The sequence below is a fragment of the Cinclus cinclus genome, chromosome 1 (assembly GCF_963662255.1).
Source record: "Cinclus cinclus chromosome 1, bCinCin1.1, whole genome shotgun sequence".
NCBI classification, from domain to species: domain Eukaryota; kingdom Metazoa; phylum Chordata; class Aves; order Passeriformes; family Cinclidae; genus Cinclus; species Cinclus cinclus.
In genome coordinates this window covers 23096516-23113835 of record NC_085046.1, presented here as the reverse complement: position 1 = coordinate 23113835, position 17320 = coordinate 23096516, and the positions used below count along the sequence as shown (strand labels likewise).

At 38.6% G+C, this 17320-nt stretch overlaps 1 protein-coding gene across 2 annotated transcripts in view; it reads left to right on the top strand.

Annotated features, from left to right (window-relative positions):
- Positions 1 to 17320, top strand: part of CDK6 (cyclin dependent kinase 6) — a 121227-nt gene that overhangs the window by 20649 nt on the left and 83258 nt on the right. For both annotated transcript variants that reach the window (XM_062494913.1, XM_062494903.1), the window contains exon 2: positions 8172 to 8307. In XM_062494913.1, coding sequence (XP_062350897.1) covers positions 8172 to 8307 — 136 coding nt within the window. The remainder of the gene's footprint in view (positions 1 to 8171; positions 8308 to 17320) is intronic.

Below are 17320 nucleotides of genomic sequence, written 5' to 3'. Positions count from 1 at the left end.
AGTTTTCCCCTTCTAAAAGTCATCTGTTGATCCTTCTTTGATAAAGGCAAACTGTTTGGTCCCAACTCTATCTCTGAAACACAGAAATGTCTTTTCTTGCAAGGCTTTAATGTATCAGTGTCTCACAAATCATTACAATACTGGATGCCAGTAACAGAACCACAGCAAAATATTTTTAATCCAGTCTGTCTCCTCTCCTCTTCACCATTGCCATCACAGCTTTGGACTCTTTTCAAGTGCTGCCACTATTGGTAGCAACATCATCAACGCTCAGGTGTATTTGCAGCCTTTAGCCAGGCCCCTTACCCTGCTTTTTCAGTGTCTGGGAGCTAGGTCCTTCAGAACTGCTCTCAGTCAGGCTGCTTCTTTTCAGGTTGCTTGTATTCCCAAGGGCTTAGCCTGTGCTGGGTGGTTAATTAGGGCTCAAACAGCACATGAATTTCCATCATCCAGAATACTTGTGGCTGTAGAGTAACCTGGAGGTCTTTCAGGAACAACAGTCCATGGGTGGATGATAAGTATAAAAACAGAGAACCTCTTCTGTCACCTTCTACAAGCAGCTGCTTTGCTATTCTTAGGTTCTCCCATGAATCTATAAGAAGCAAGAGTTTGTTCTCAAATTTGCATTGGAATTATAAACAACTTCTAAAAAGCTGAATTAAATACCTCAGGAACTGCTGTCATATTGCAATAATTTAAAAAACTATATAAGATTGTACAGAGTATCAAACAGTACAATTGTTTTTTGTAATTAATATTTTTTATGTAGAGTGAAGGGTTATTATTTCTTTTGTTATTTTTGATTTGTTGGCATTGTGATTAAATCTCACATGTAGATAGATTAGATTATTAAGCCACTGAAGAATGAATGATAATTTATACTGTGGTAAAGTATAAGTTTTGAAGATGAGTTGTTTTGACTTAAACCTAGAAGAGAGATGTTCATCTTCGATTTAGATCCTGTAGGTCTGGCACAAGCACGAATTCAAAATGTAAACTTAAATGTGGCATCTGTAACAAGCAGTTTGTGAGCTACAGTGAGGAATGGCTCATCTTGTACCATGTGTAGCTGGAAGTCCAGAATAACATCTGGGCTCCTTTCATTTGAATTAAACAAAATCTATATTCAGGTATAAGTTTTACTTACATGTTGAGCAAATCAGGGAATTTGAAAAGGAATACAGCTGTTCCCTGAGGAAGACATTGTAAAGAAAATCTAAAAAATTTAGCAACAGATGCAAACACACTGCCAATGAATGGGAGCATCTTTAATTTGTACTCTGAACTGGAAGCTTACAGAAGCTTACTGGAAGCTCACAGTGCTATATAGGGTCAGTGTACATGACTTTGAAAGGCAGTGTACATTTGCTTGTTGGAGAATCACATGAGAGCACTATGAATAGGTCTGAATTGCTGATCCTAAACAATCTGTCAACGACTGTCTTCATAACAGGCCACGTTATTTTTCTGATTCGGGGGTGACTTGGCATGCCCCTCGCCTGCCCTGGGACAGAGTGTTTGGTATGGCAGCACACAGGCGTGTGCTCAGGCACCACCCAGCTGGTATTTTCCCTTCGTAATGTCAAGGGCTCAGTGTGTCACCAGTTTGGATAAAATCAATTGCAATGAGATTGTTCATGGACTGGTGAGGAATTAAGCATTTTAGACACACACACTGGCGAACTGTAGGATAAGTCCTGAAGAGAAGTTCTGCAAGGCAGGATACAGTTTGAATTACGGAGTCTTTCGAGAACCTTTTCTGGTCCTTGTCTGTTAATCTCCCTCTGCAAGGAAGGTGAAAGAGAAATGACAGTGTGAGGGCTAAAATAGACAGCATGGTGCTTTAAACAAAGAAAGGTGCAGAGAACATCTTGTCAGGCCTATTTTTCCTTGAAATAAAACTCTTTAACAGCTACATCTTTCAGTGGCTTGGGTGGCACACTGAGAAAATGTACTTGGCTTTTTCATCCTTTGGGCACTAATCTTGGTTTCTGTTGAAAATGAGAACTAGTTTTGGTGGTTTCATTGGAGCAGACATTTGTCTGCATCACAAAACCATTCAGTCTGGCACCAGAGCTTGTCATTGCATGAGTGAGGCCCAGCACAGGAGAGCAGGGGTGTTGCAGGTCAGGGCTGCAGTCGGGACTGAGCATTGAACGCTTGCCCAGTCAGCCCACTCCATCGGACTTTAGCCAGTGCTATTTACTTCACTTTCACGAGCATCTATTTCTCTCTGTCACTTTCTATGTCTCTTTTCCTCATGCACACTTAAAGAACAAAAACCTCTTTTATACAACTAAGCATTTAAAATAATTTTTCCAAGTCAGAAAGGGAGAGAGACTGGAAAAAATTACAGCACAAAGCTCAGCTTGCAGATGAACGATTGCCTTGTCATCCTAATGTCCCCCTTCCTTCCCTTAAACCTCACTGATGAGTGGGCTGTAAGCAACAATATTGGCTGGGCTCTGCTGGAGTAGGTCTCCAGAACAAGACTTTCTGCTCCTTTTCTTTCATTGTACAGTTGCTTTTCTGTGGTAGCTCTTTCTGCTCTGTGCACAACAGATAATGAGTGGGTGACTTCAGAGTTAAAAACATCTATCTACAGAATATCTTCCTGTCCTAGATAAATTAATTTATTTTACCTGATATTAAGTTCTGCCTTTACTGCTGTTTGCCTGAAAGAGATTTCTCCTGGAGACAAAATCCTAGTCTCCAGCAGGCTAAGATCCTGGTAGATCCTGCTACTCTTTCCTGGAAGGGTAGCAAAGCTGGAGAAATGTTCATTCCAAATGCCAAGAACCTAGTAGAAGGTAGAGAATAAGAATTTAAGGCATAAAGTTGCCATGAACAGTGTAGACATATGACATACCCAATCCTATTTTATTCATTTGAGTTTGGCTCTGGGCGTCTGGCTGCTGCTGAATGGAGCTGACTGTGGGCTCGCTGATGTGCTGCAGGCAGTGCTGTGTCCTCATGCTCTATGTTTCCAGTACCAAGGTGGTTCTGTTGGGCACAGTCAAAGTCTGTGTTATGTTGCAGTCTGCTGTGGAGGCATTCCTTAAGCACTGATACACACTGGTGCAGCTGCAGCTGGAGTTACAAGTACATTGTGAAGCTCTTGAAGACCTCAAGTGCCTCTGAAAATGGAACTTAGGTCTTGTATTACTATGTGGTTCTACCAATGTTATCCCAGAAAACAATGCAATTTAAATACTTTGAATTTAGTAGTCTGTTCATCTGCATGTCCACGTTTTTTTACATCTGAAAGTGTTTTACTAAAGCTCCTTTGAACAAGAAAACTACATCTGAAATTCCAGCTTTTAGAGGCATGGAGAAGTGGGTGATTGCTGATTAAAATGAGACAAAGCAGTATGTCCTGAACAGAGGGAAAGAGCTCTGTCGTATGTTTCAGAGGGGGAAGCTCTATTTCCTGTTTTGCTGCTGGGGATTTGGTTCTCCTAATGCACATGTTCCATCCAGTCCAGTTGCCTAGCTATTGTCTTCTTCATCTGAGAGACGACCCCTTTGTTCCAATACATTGGGTATTTGTGATTCCAGGTAGAGACTGGTTTCTGTCAATAGTCTTTTTTTTGCATCAAAATCAAGAAATGAAAAGGTAACTAATACTAAAAGTAGAGGTAAAACTGTTTTCTTTTTAAGGAGTACCTAGCTTATAAAGTTGGGATGAACAAAGGGCTTGCTGCTGAGTGACTTTCTGAGAACACAACAGTCTAAGGCTGCTGCTGACATTCAGACTAAGAGAACAACTGACTGTCATTCTTTATTACTTACAGGTATGAGAGGCAGAAATTTTCTGTGCTTATGAGCTTCCAGGATTAACCTGAGCCAAAGGCAGTAAAAGCAGAATTGTTCAGGTCCTCCTCCCCTTATTTGTCAATAAAGCTCAGTCATGGCCTGTGATAAACTTGGTATTCCAATCCTGTGGTGTTTACATAAACAATGTCAACACACAAGTTCTGTGCTGGTTTTCTGTCATGCAGATAAATACCTTTCAGAGTTAGGTTGAGGCCACCAAACTCTTTTCATCTGTATTTTTGCTCAGACTTGTGAAATCTTAAAACCGTAGCGTATTATTATACCACTGTGTACCTAACCACAGTCTTCTAAAGCGTTTCTCCTACACATAAATCAAAAGCTCCAATTCTCTTCCTCTGTTATGCATAAGCTAGGAAGTAACTGTTTCAAGGAAGACACTGTTCCAAAGAAGATTAAAGTAAATCCATGTTATTAGAAATCTTTAGGAGGCGAGGACTGGTTTCATTCAGTGCTGAGAGTGACCATACAGGGATACATATGTGTTCATGTTGGACTAGTCCTACTGCAGTAAAAATAACAGTAAGCCCTTGGACTCATTGGCAGCAAGTATCTAAATCTTGGTCTTCCTTTTGACTATGATCCAGTTGATTTTCCAAATGCACCTACTCACCTGTTTGACAATTGCCAAGAGAAATTATGTCCTACAGTTTTTTCAGGTCTTACAGTCAGATCTGTCTTTCAGTATTTCTTGCAGGTAGTTTGGGCTGATGGACCTGATCTCCATCGCTGTTATCTCAGGTTGCTCAGGAAAAAAGTGTTTATGCTACTTGAAAGTGGGAAACTTCATAGCAATTCTCAGAGCATCTCAAAAGCAAATCTAGTAACATTAAGGGACTTTAGGGGGTCAGTTACAATCTACCACTCAGTAGATGCAAGTTTTCAAAGTAATAGTTGTGTTTCCTTGAAAACCATTAGATACTCATTTTGTAAAATGAAGATGAACTGAGCTTGCATTTGTCAGATTTTGTGTTGTAAGAAGCTATGGAGTCTTCAAGGTGCATCATCTGGTATTCTGCATGCAAAAAATGCCAAAGTATTCTTGTAGGAAGGTGGGTATTCTGGATTATAGGAAGATACACTAGGTACTAAACACATAAAATAAAACAGAGACAGAGATTTGTAGCTGATAAGCTTCTGCTTTAGTACAATTAACTTGAAAAAATATCTGCATTAAAACCCAGGTTCTCCATTAGTGTCTCTTCAACAGTGTTCAGTTCAGATCGACACGTTGGGCGGTGTGTGACTCCCAGCCAAACATCTTGTTAAATACTTGCAGGATTTCCCACAGCGGATCTTACTTTAATCAAATAATTAAAATGTTTCTTTTGTAAGTACAATAGAAGGGCAGGGCTTGTGTTTACAAAGTATTCAGTATGGAAATCCTGTATTAATTGAGGTACATTTACTTCACTTAGGACAGTGTCCACATGATAACTCTTTAAATAAAAGGCCTTTTGCTGTTGTCTATTCCAGAGAGGCAATCACGTGCAATGTTAACCCATCACATGCAGAAAATAATGAGGAAATAGCTTCAGAGATGTGCAGTGTAGGCAGCAGAGATGTTCCTGATTAACAAAGACAATTGTATGTGTGATATTGTCACAGTGAATGTAAAAGCGTATGATTTATAAAAAGTAGTTTTATCCCTGTCGAAACTGCTAAATAAATAGGCTGTGTCTTTCTCCATCTATTTCAAAAATGATTAGCAGGAGCAATACCAGATGTTGTTTCTTTGTAATATCATGGATTGATATAACCTGTGATTTAAATTACTATCTTTCTAAGGTAGCAGCTATATTTTCTGTGAGTAGACACAATGTACTTCTACCCAGTCCTGTGCACAATCTGGAGCTATTATGATTAACAGTAAAGCATTTAGAGTTTCACATAAAGAGTATATAAAAAGAAAATACAATATTATTACTCAGTAAAAGGTAACCAGAACTGTGTTTCTCTGAATTCCGTATTTTGTTGTGCCAGAAAATGCCAGCATCAAAATAACACACATACTGAAGAATTAACAGAGGCGCAACATTTTCCTCCACACTGAGTTGGAAATTGCATGTTGTTTCTAAGTTTAATACAGTGAAATATTTTTTCCTTTTTTTATTGAATTATAACTCTGCTATGGTTGAAAATATATTTCTGTCAGTGTATGAAATACCGGGCAAAAAGGATGTTCTAGAATATTTTAGGTGAATGTAGGTCAACACAAAGGGATCATACAGTTGGAAGTACTTCCCAGTGTTTATGTTCAGATGTTGAGACCTGTCTGGCTCCTCTCTATTTGCATGTGTTGGGGTTATAGGCAGTCCGGCTACATTCCACATTGATTTATATAAATATATTGCAGATGATTAACCTCCAGCCAAACACCAGCAAATTTCACTTTTCAGGAAGGTTTTTTCACAAAAAGGGTTTTTCCAGGATGGCCTTTTCACAAAGCTTATTTGCCATGTACAGGGCACGTACACCCCATTAAGGGAATCTTAGAAAACGCTATTTATTGTTACATGAAATGTGCCAACACATTTTCTCTTACAGTCGCTGTGTTACCATAATAATTAATGTTTGTTTGTTCAGATGATGATTAGAGATGAAGTACAGATTAGTCTTCAAGTAGAGGTAGAAGATGGCAGTCGTTCCATATTCTGGAACTCTAGTTCCTTATTTATTACTCACTGAAAAGCTTCCTTAACCTAAAATGAATGTGCATGTATGCATTTTTAAAATATGATGGCTAATAAACAATTTTTCAGTGTCAGATTATTTAAGAAGTGCTGTCAAATGAGAGCACAGCCTTAACAATGGTAAATGTCAAGTGAAAAAGACTGCTCTTTTAAACCCAGAATTACATTCTTCCCAGGTGGTTATGCCAATTCTAGTGTTTCCTTCTCTTGTAAAATACATTGAGATTTAAGATAAGAAGTGAAATCTCAGTGCAAGTTCTCATGTACATGTTGTCCTTGTGTGTCAGATGTCCTCTGGGCAAAGAAGGGACCTCCCCCAAGGCTTTGTATGTGATCAGTTGTCTTCAGATCCTACATATAAAGCTTTTAGTCCTTGAACAAACAACAAAAACATTACCTGATAACATTACCAGAAAACCTGCACTTCTTAATTCTAAGAAAGTAATTCTAAGGAAGAGTACAAAAGATGAAAGTAATACAACAGCATCACTGATAGGATGTTGGAAAAAATAAGCCATAGTATCAACACTAGTTTGGTTTGTTATCACTGAGACATTCTTCAGTTTGACTGTCTACACTTTTTTCTCAGTAACTCTGTTCATTATTAAAATCTGCTGTCACCTGGTAAAAGTAGTGATTCATTTTTCTGCCTCGACTCAGAGAGGAATGTGATCTGATCTTGGAATATAAAATTAAATGAATAAGCACATGAGTAAAGTATGTGAGCAAGGAAGAAATGTCCTTCTGGCTGTTTAGATGGTTTCCTTTTAGGATTTTGTAGAAGTGGGACTTGAGGAAGGATAGTGAAAATCACTGGTATGACTGTAGGTGTGAAGCACAGAAGGATGGGCAGATGCTTTTGAAAAAGGTTAAAATTGCTGTTAAAGCTGGCATAGTAGGTGAAGTGGAGAGGATAAGAGAAATTCTGTTTAAAAAGAGAAAACAGTAGAAAATAGAGTAATCAGATAGGAATGTGGTATTATGAAGAGCTTTGTAAATTAGTTTGGTGGTGTGCAGCAAGGTGAAATGATAAAGAAATTCCAGTAAAAGAATGACCAAAAGTGGTGAAAGAAGTAGTGACTTCTTGTGCACAAAGCTTTTTTCCAAACTGTATGCTGACTCTGAAGGTATTTCTTGTCCAGGAATTTGCAAGAGGAATCAGTGAAAAAATTCTGTTTCTGCTGAAGGAGATCTAATTATAAAGCTGTGTAATGGTACATGTGAGAATTATGTGGAAAGAAACTGAAGGTGCATGCAAACATATATTTTTTTCAAAAATACTTCCTTCTGGTTGTTTGTTTGGCGTTTTTTTTGTAAAACCTATAAGTACCAGAGTCTAGAATATGGATAAATATCACATAATTTTCTGTATTAACTCAGGTTGCTGTGTCAAAAAATTAAATTATTTTCCTGTAATTATTTTACATTCAACAGCTGGTGAATTCACAAGTGAAAGACTGAGATGGTAATTTTGATATATCAACTGTTACCTGATGAATCAAGAGTTCAAAGATGGGTCTACCTTTGGAAGGCTCTTTTCCATTCTGTATTCTGTAAGGAATTTAAATAGACATGCTTGAGATGCAAGGTACATCTGTACTGGTTCCTGTATACTTACCTCTTCTGTTCTTTTCCTCTTCTCAGATTGTTTGATGTGTGCACCGTGTCACGAACAGACAGAGAGACAAAGTTAACATTAGTGTTTGAACATGTGGATCAAGACTTGACTACTTACTTGGATAAAGTTCCAGAGCCTGGAGTGCCTACTGAAACTATAAAGGTATTTAAGGAGAAAGATTTTAGGAGATAATATTTCAGAGATAAATAAGAGAGACAAACTGCGTTGTGATCCCATAGGATTTTGTTGCATCAAAATTGCATAGTGCCCACTTGGGACATGAACTGCAGCACAAAGTAACAGATACAGTCTCTTTGTGAAAAAGCTGCACTTGTGGGTTTATTCCTCTTTCAGAATTCTAAATTTACTGAATCTTTACTGTTTTACCAAATGTAGCATTCAAGCACAGTAAGGACAGGGACCTGTTGGAGCAAGTCTGGAGCAGGGTCGCCAGGTTGATGAGGGGGATGGAGTGCTTATCTTATGAGGAAAGGCTGAGAGAATTGGGATTTGTTCAGCCTGGAAAAGAGCAGGCTTAGAGGTGAACTAACTGCAGCCTTCCAGTACCCGAAGGGAGCCTACAAGAAATGTGGATCGAGACTGTTTACAGGAGCATGTAGTGACAGGAAAAGGGGGAGTGGTTTAAAACTAAGAGAGTATGTTTAGATTAGATATTAGGGAAGAATTCTTTACTGTGAGGGTGGTGAGGCGCTGAAACATGTTGCCCAGAGAAGTCATGGCTGCCCCACCCCTGGAAGAGTTCAAGGATAGGTTGGATGGAGCTCTGAGCTACCTGGTCTAGTGAAAGGTGCATGGCAGTGGGATTACCATTGTGTGATTCCATGATTCTGTGAAATCATTAAGAATGACCTTTGCTTCCAGCTGCAGGCAGATGATTCTGGTATTATTTATTTAGGCAGAGACTACTTGAACCTTCCCTTAAAGGTGAAGTGCTGGATTTTGTTAGAATGGATAAAATAAATCCTTTGCTTCTTATCCCTTTTCCTTTGCCTTTTATTTCCCCAAGAGACTGCTTTTGTCTTATGTCCTTCTTACCAGGGATTTTTGTGTGCATTCTGAGAGCAAGAAATGTTCATTGTGGGCCTGTGGTGTGCTCTGCAGAGACTGGGCTGAAGGGTGGGGAGAGTCATGACCAGTTGTTAGAGAAACTGAGAAGGCTCTCAGTAACTGGGAGGGCAAAAATGAAGTTTTATTGTCATCTCATATTCTGCATCTGTAAGGGACAACCCCTGCCTAGAATAGGATGTGCTTGCATTATTGTTAATAAAATGAGTATACCAACTCTGCTTTTCTGGGAATTTCACAGCAAAGTGCCACATTGAGGATCATAGTTTGAAATGTTTGACAAAAAGTTTATACCTGGGAAGAGAAGCAGAAGGATTGATGTTGCTACATTTTGACTGTGTCTGTTTACCATTTCTTTTGATTTTTTGAGTTTTGTGAGGAGAAATACTTTATACTTTCAGAGATGCATTATCTTTCATTTGTATCTGGAAGTATGTTGTATCATCTTAGTCTGGAAAAAGTCCCCAGGGAGGAAAAGAAAACATGAAAACTATTGAAAATTTAGTTGCTTTAATAACATTTTAACAGCTTCAAACTTTGGAGATGTTTGATCTTTCAGTATAAAATTAGACCTAAAGTGGACAAAGATCTATTCACTGGTGTCAAAGTCACATATGTATAATATCAGTCAGTTCCAGCAACCATGTTTTAACCAACTGTAGTAGATAAATTAAATTTTTGAAAAATGGATGTAGCTTTGATTCAGTCAGAAGACTGGAATGTACCTGTTATATTGTAGGACTGCTTTATTATAATGCTGTTAAGGTTCTATTTCCCTCCTAGGACCTTGAAGCTACTTATGTGCACTGTATTTCAACTTAAATAACATTGTGAAAATAAGATGCAGGGTGACTGGCATATTATCTAACTAAATATATTGAAATTGATGGGAACTGAAAGACCAAGCCTCTGAAATCTCAGTCTGAAGTATCTTTTGCTCTATGTTTCATGTCACAAGACATGAACACTGTACTGAAGTATTTGTGATTTCCAGAAATTCTGTTCTGAAATTGCACTATGGGGCTGTCAAATATATGTTTGAATTTACATTTCATGGAGGTCATATACTGATGAAGGAAATCATCGTGCTTACATTCAAAAAGCACTATTCTGCATACATGGTTTACCAGTTAACCCAGTTGCTATATCTGATAGTTTGGCACAATAAAGTAGAGAAGCCACACAGAAACAAAGAGGAGCAATTTTGGTCTTTTATGTACAGTGGAAGTTCCACTGCAGCCAGTAAAATTAGTAACTATAAAATTGAGCTTGTGGTACATAATCTCTTTAAAATGGGTGATGAAAAATGTAAAATTGCTGTTTACTTGGTCATCACTGTTGATTTCAACATTTTCACAGTAGATGATGTGTTTTTTTCTTGAATCATGTTTGGCACAGGGAAAGAGAGATTCGGTTAACTTAAGTTGTTGCACCCTGTTGCTTCATGTTCATGTCAAAACACCCAGTTTATGGAGGTACTTTTGCTGATAGTCAGGGCTAATCACATGAGAAAGGGTCTCAAGGCTTAATTTTAGTATATTTCAGTACCTTTGTAATTATGCAATTTTCATTAATATTCCTGATAGAAATTTAAGCAAAGCATATTTCTCCTGGCTGCAGGGAAATATTACACTTTTGTAGTACCTGAGCATTTAACTTAGAGCACATACATCGTTCAGTGACTAATCTGACTTTTTATAGTTTGGCTTTTGAGGTTAATATGGATTGGTACTTAATTTATTTTCCAGAATTGCAGACAATTTGTGTAGAGTATTTCCCCTCACCACCAGCACAGTACAAAACAACTGCCAGTATTGTAAGACCATCTGTTAAAGTTCTGCATGTGTCAGCAGCACAGAAGTGCCAAATGAGCCAAGCTCTGGATAGCTTGAAGTTGAAGGATCTAATACACCTCTTTGGCACTGTGGTGTAAAATCAACTGTTGTTAGTGGACCTTGGGTGACATAAAATTACTATGAGAGAGGTGTCAACCCCAAAGATCTTTTCTGTATGAGTCAACTACCATAATTACATAACATTTAGGGAAGGGAGGCTCAGCTTTTGCTGGTTTGGGACATGCTGGGGTTTTTGGTTACCAGCTGTCAAGAAATAAAGTGACACAGGTTCCATTTTAAGAACTTCCTTTATATTTTGCAGGCAATCATCAGACTGTAGCAGTTCAGAGAAACGAACCATATTGGTAATTTAAGCAGAACTAGAGCTTTTGTCTTAATGCTGTTCAGCAATGCCTTTCTAATGCGTAAGGCCCTGCAGTAGGATTCACTCCAGAGGGTGTTTCAGGAAGATACAGACTGGTGTCCATAACATGATATCCTATGAGACAATGCCTGGCAGTTGGAATACACACCCAGGATGTAAAGCAGACATGCTCACTTCCCTTTCTGTCACCAGGAGTGTGAATGCTCTTGTCCATTTCTGTGGCTCTGGCTTCTGAGTTCTAGGTTATTCTGGACAGAGGAGTTTTAAATCTTTTCTGCTGAAGCCCTTCCATTATTATTTAATGGAGTCTACTTTAAACTAGGGGGATGGTGCACACTACTCCAAATACTTGTGGACATAGTGTTCACTGTTCACTTTTGAAAGAGAACTATATTCATTCTTTAATCTACTTAATAAGCCTTTGTAACTGCTGGATTGTAGTCCCACTCACACTGGCTTCCTCTGTCAGACCTGATGAATATATGTTCCATATGGCAACATATATTGAATGAATCAGAATGGCATGAATCAGAATCAGGAATGACATCTTCCTTCTTTCCTCTCTACCTGTTGTCTCCTTCCTCCTTTTTTTCCAGGGATACTCTTTAACTCTAGGGCAGTTCATGTGGAAATTTAAGGTATTAGTTCAGTTTCCTTTGGACACAGCTGTTAATCATGCACATGTCTTTGGTAACGTTAATGGTCTTAGCAGTTGAGCCTCCGAGAGACTTGGCTCATTAGGAGCTTTTTCTAGTTGACATAAGGGTAGTGGAAGTGGGAATGATAAGGGTAGTGGAAATGGGAATGACACGTCTGCCACAGAAAGATGATTTTCTTTTAAACAGTTAACAGACCACTAAAGCATTTTGATGTGTTAGCCTTTGGGTCTGAAGCATGTTTAAGCTGTGTGGTCACATTTTGTTCTGGTGCTTGTGAGACTGGCATGTTTTTTTTGCTCCTAAGTAATTTTTATATGGATATGGTTATTATAACACTAACTACATTTGTCCTGTGTGAATCATGCATATGCAACCAAGATGGTGTTTATTGATTTAAGATACTGCAACGTATTTAATAATACTTAGCTTTAAATTAATCTATGCATGTGATGGCTTAGTATATAAAGCTGTACATTAAGTGGTTACAGAACAGTTCCTTGGAGTTCCTTCCAGTTATCTTGTGCTGCTGGACCAAAAAGTCTGTAAAAGTGAGAGAGGACAACAAATTGTTACTGAGGTTCTTTAATTTTAATAATGAATAAAGTCAACTTCGCGAGGTAATGTCATTATAAGTAGACTTGTGGCTTCTTGCTATAGTTTTCTTACAGAAATTTAGGATTTAGGCTACATGTGCTAAGTGGGCTGTGTGTGTTTCAATCTGACAGTCAGCACAGGAGGGAACAGAACAAAGGTTTCCAGTATAGCAGGTGCATATGTTATCTCTCATGGAATGTTGCAAAAGCTGGGAACGTCCTTCTACCCACGTCTGTGATTCCTGAATTTTCATGGTATTCCCTCCAGCCTTGAACAGGACAGCCAAATCACAGACTGAGCAGGGTTCAATGTATGTGCTTTTGTCTGTTGTCCTGGTTCCTCAGTGAATGGCTTCTGTGGATATTTTTTGGCTATTTACTTCTTTGCATAGAAAGCCAATATACCCATCTGATTTGGGTATGCAGATTTTGGTATTCAGATGCCTAAAATTTAGAAAGTACAGCAGTGAACCTAATTTCCTTTTGTGAGCTTAATCAGATAGTAGCCCATAAATTGAGTTTTTAAATATAAGCCTCAAGTCATGGAATATATGTTATTGTTGCATCCCTGTGCATGTCCTTAACTTACATTACCTGCTGTTAAACCAGGCAGACTGGTCACATCTTTGCAAGACTCTTAGAAAATTAATATGAAGATGCTGTTTCTCAGAAAGCAGACCAGTGTTCACTGCTGTGAGTAACTCAGTCATATGCCATGGTTGTACCTACTCAGTTGATCACGTATGAGATGTGAAGCAGATGTCACACAATTATGCAGTTCTGAAAATAAGGCAAGATATTCCGGGAAAACAGATTCACCAGTACTGAGAGTCTTCAGAGTGTGGCTGCATTTAACAACATCAAAGTTAAAAACCGCTAAAAAAAAAAAAAACTGCTCGAATTAATAAGAAAGATACTAACAGAAGAGCTGTTATTATCGTTTTCCTGTCAGTACTTTTAAGGTAAAGAAAGAAGCAAAACTTAATGAGGAATTTGGAGTGTACAAGTAATGGATCAGATCCCCAACTGATACTAACAAGTGTAAATCCATTAGCTTCAGTGAAATGATGCCCATTTACAGCTGCTAAGGATTTAATTTTTGTGGATTATTTTGCAACAAATTTTTTTCTGAATGTGTTTTATAAATTAAGGAAGAGTTGTCAGTAAAAATAAATGACAAACAAAAGGGCTGAACTGATATATCGTTGTGGGATAAATATTTTTTTTCTTTCTCTGTTATCCTGCTATTAGGGGTTGGACTTCTGCATGATAGGATAGGAGAATGAGTAGGCGTCCTGCACAAGCTCTGAAGGAACTAAATATTAAAAATACGGATGTTCTCCAGAGTGGCTGCTCTCTCTGTTGTAGGTGGTGTAATTTCTTTCCCATACTGTGCTGCATGTGGAGGCACAGCCACATGTCCTCTGGCTGGTAGCAGGTAGCCATGTACAAGTTTACCAAGGGGTTATGAGGAGTCATGATATGTGAAAAAAGGGACTGCAACTCACAGGATGTTACACAATATAGTCTGGTATCTTTGCAGTTCTTCAGCTTGGAACTTTTTACTGTTAGTGTACAGCCACTGATTTTCATTATGGTGCCGTTAAATATCTTTGAATTCCTGCCATTTCCAAATTCAAATGCAAACCTTTTCAATCTGATGATAATGTATAGTTGTTTTCTGCAGTGCTGTAGCCTAGGACTGCTCAGACCTCCATTGCTTGGAAACTGAGAGCTCATAAAAATGTGAGGCACTCCAATAATTTTAAATCACTGTGTCCTGACTAGAGTGATTTAAAATCATTGGAGCGCTTCACATTTTTTTCGGTTGTTCCAGTTTGGAAAGCAGTCAAGCAACACTGGAGCATAATGCATGAAAGCAACCTGTCTGAAATAATAATTTTAGTCTTTCAAAACAATGACACTGAATTAGAAATGTCACTGTGAAATGATGTCTATCAAGGGTTCTGTAAATAGACATCTCAACCTACTTTTCTTTAGTAGTCCCTACTCTCAAGGCAGCATTGCAGTCCAGTAGGGCCCTAAGGGACACATCCTTTTTGAAGTCAGAAGGAAGCTATTGTTTTCAGTAGATGGAGGGCCAGAAATCATCTTTATTCAGAAAGTCAGAGGAAATTAAGAAACTGAAGAGATTCTGAATTGTGGGCAGGGAAGGAGATTGAGCCTTGGTAGAACAGATTTATGATCTAGCCATTGCAAAATTCAGTATTACAAATACTGGAAATGAAATGTTGCTATCAGTTCATTTTGGTTAACTCAGCAGAGCTGGACATGGATGTGATGCATAAAAAAGTTTATGGGTCATACTGCCCTGCATTCCCTTGAGATGCTTTCAGATTATTAATGACACTTTTTTTTGCCACTGTAGCATCAGCATGGTACCAGTTGCTATGTGAAATGCTTTGATGACACTGAAAGAAAGGGAGCACGTGGTAGGAATAATTGTTGATCAGGTACAGAAGTGGGGCTGAGCTGCCAGGCAGCATGTCAGAGACAGTGCCACACTGTTCTACATCTGGCCAGTGACAATTCCTCCAAGTGGGGAGTACTTTTGAGATGCTTTCCTTTGTCTCATGGTGGTGGTGCACAGGCACAACTTGCTGTGCAAGCACATCCTGTCTCAGTGATCAGAAGTGTCACCCATGTTTCCAGAGTCTTTCTCCAACAATATTGCCACATTTAAAGATATTAAGATATTTAAAGATATGCCACATTTAAAGAAATTAAGAGAAAGCTGTTGTAGCTGATGGTGTACGTAAAGCAATGGCAAAAAAATAGGCTGAAATGTTTGGATTTACCCGCGTTCTAAGATTGCTTACAAGCCATATGCTACTTTTGACAGGTGAATTGAAGGTTGGACTGCAGTAGATGTGAGGCAAAGAGAAGATGTTGAAGAGCCATTCTTGATTTTTGCAGGGGCAGATAATAATCACTTTGTTAATAGTAGTTTCTGTACTGGAAGGAGATCAGTCCCCAATGCAGTACAACCACAGAGTTGTACTTCGTCCCAAAACAAGCACACAGAGATGGGGAAGAGCAGACAGTAGCACAAATGGTGACAAGGTAGATACTTGGGAAAACTGGGCAACATATTTTTTCTTACTGAACTCTGGATTCTAAGGGTTGAACTCAGCTGATCTGGGACACAAAGCATTGTAGCAGAATACATTTACCATCTCAGTCAGCCCAAGTTACTGCAGTCAGATTCTGTAAACTAGAATATTTTACAAAGTGTCTATATTTACTCAGAGCAACTATAGAGCCATAGTGTAAAACAATTCAAAAGTTGGCTACAGACAACTCATAGCTAATAAAAGGTAATATAGTCATCAAGTAAGTTATTTTTCCGTATAACTGTTTTCTCTATTCTATCCCAAGAGAAATTTAATACTTTTGGACTAGCTGTATGCACTGGTTTTATGACAGTGAATAGGCAGGTTATTGTATCCAGTAACAATTAATTTGAAGCATATTACTTCAGTGGCATACTGATTTAATCAAGATATGTTTTGTTTGTTTTTTTCCTTCATAGAAGATGTATTTAGCTTATACCAGAAAACAAAGGCCATATGAATGGGAAGAGATTGAATTTTTTTGTATTATATGTTTTCATATGTATAGTGCAAAGACAACTTAAAGAATTTTCAATTATTCATGACTACATAGACGCATAAACACACATACATACATAAATGTATATTGTAAAAGTCCTCTAACATATTTGCAGAAAAAATACTGCTATTTGAGTGAGAGAAAGGGGAAATTATGATCATCACTGTACTGTCTCCAGAGTTCATTTTCTCAAAATAGGTGTGGCCCTGAAAAAGCCAGAATTGGCAGCACAGATGCTTAAAGAGTGCACAGATACTTGAGGGGTAGCACCACTTCTGCTGTGCCTAGGGAGTGGTTTGGTGTATATTGCCTTCACCTGTATGCACATGAAGGCACACTACACATACATGTGCATGTACATACACGTGTGTGTAGGTATGAATATATATATATTTATGTATGTATGTATGTGTGTGTGTGTGTGTGTGTGTGTGTGTGTATGTATATATATGTATATATATGTATGTATGTGTGTATATATAGTCCATCCGATAGCTCATCACCCAAAACAGCTGAGCTGTTGCATTCATAGGGAAGGAATAAAACCAAACCCAGCTGAAGCTGTGCCTCTCCCTCCTATTCAGTGTGTCAGATGAGAGACACATGGAGAGCCCCTGTCCCGCCCGCCCCTGTGGATACCAGAGCAGACAGGGTTCCACCCTGCTTCCTGTCCTCGGGCCATCAGGCATGAAACTGCAGAGAAGCACCCGCCAGGGGCATTAGCCAGCTACATTCAGCTGCTGGAGCAACCAAAGCCAAAACCTTTTGACACTCAGAGCTGCTTTCAGTGATTTCAACTCCATGTTCTCTGCCTGTGCAATTCACTTTTTTGATCCCTTTTCTCTTTCCATCCTTCTCTTTCACCTTAACTTTTTCACCCCACTTTCACTTCATATTTACACAGTAAAGTACTCTTCTGTTTCCCTTCCTCCCTTTTCTCTCCATCACTTTTGTTTCTGTTTTGGCTGCGTCCTCTTGAGTAGT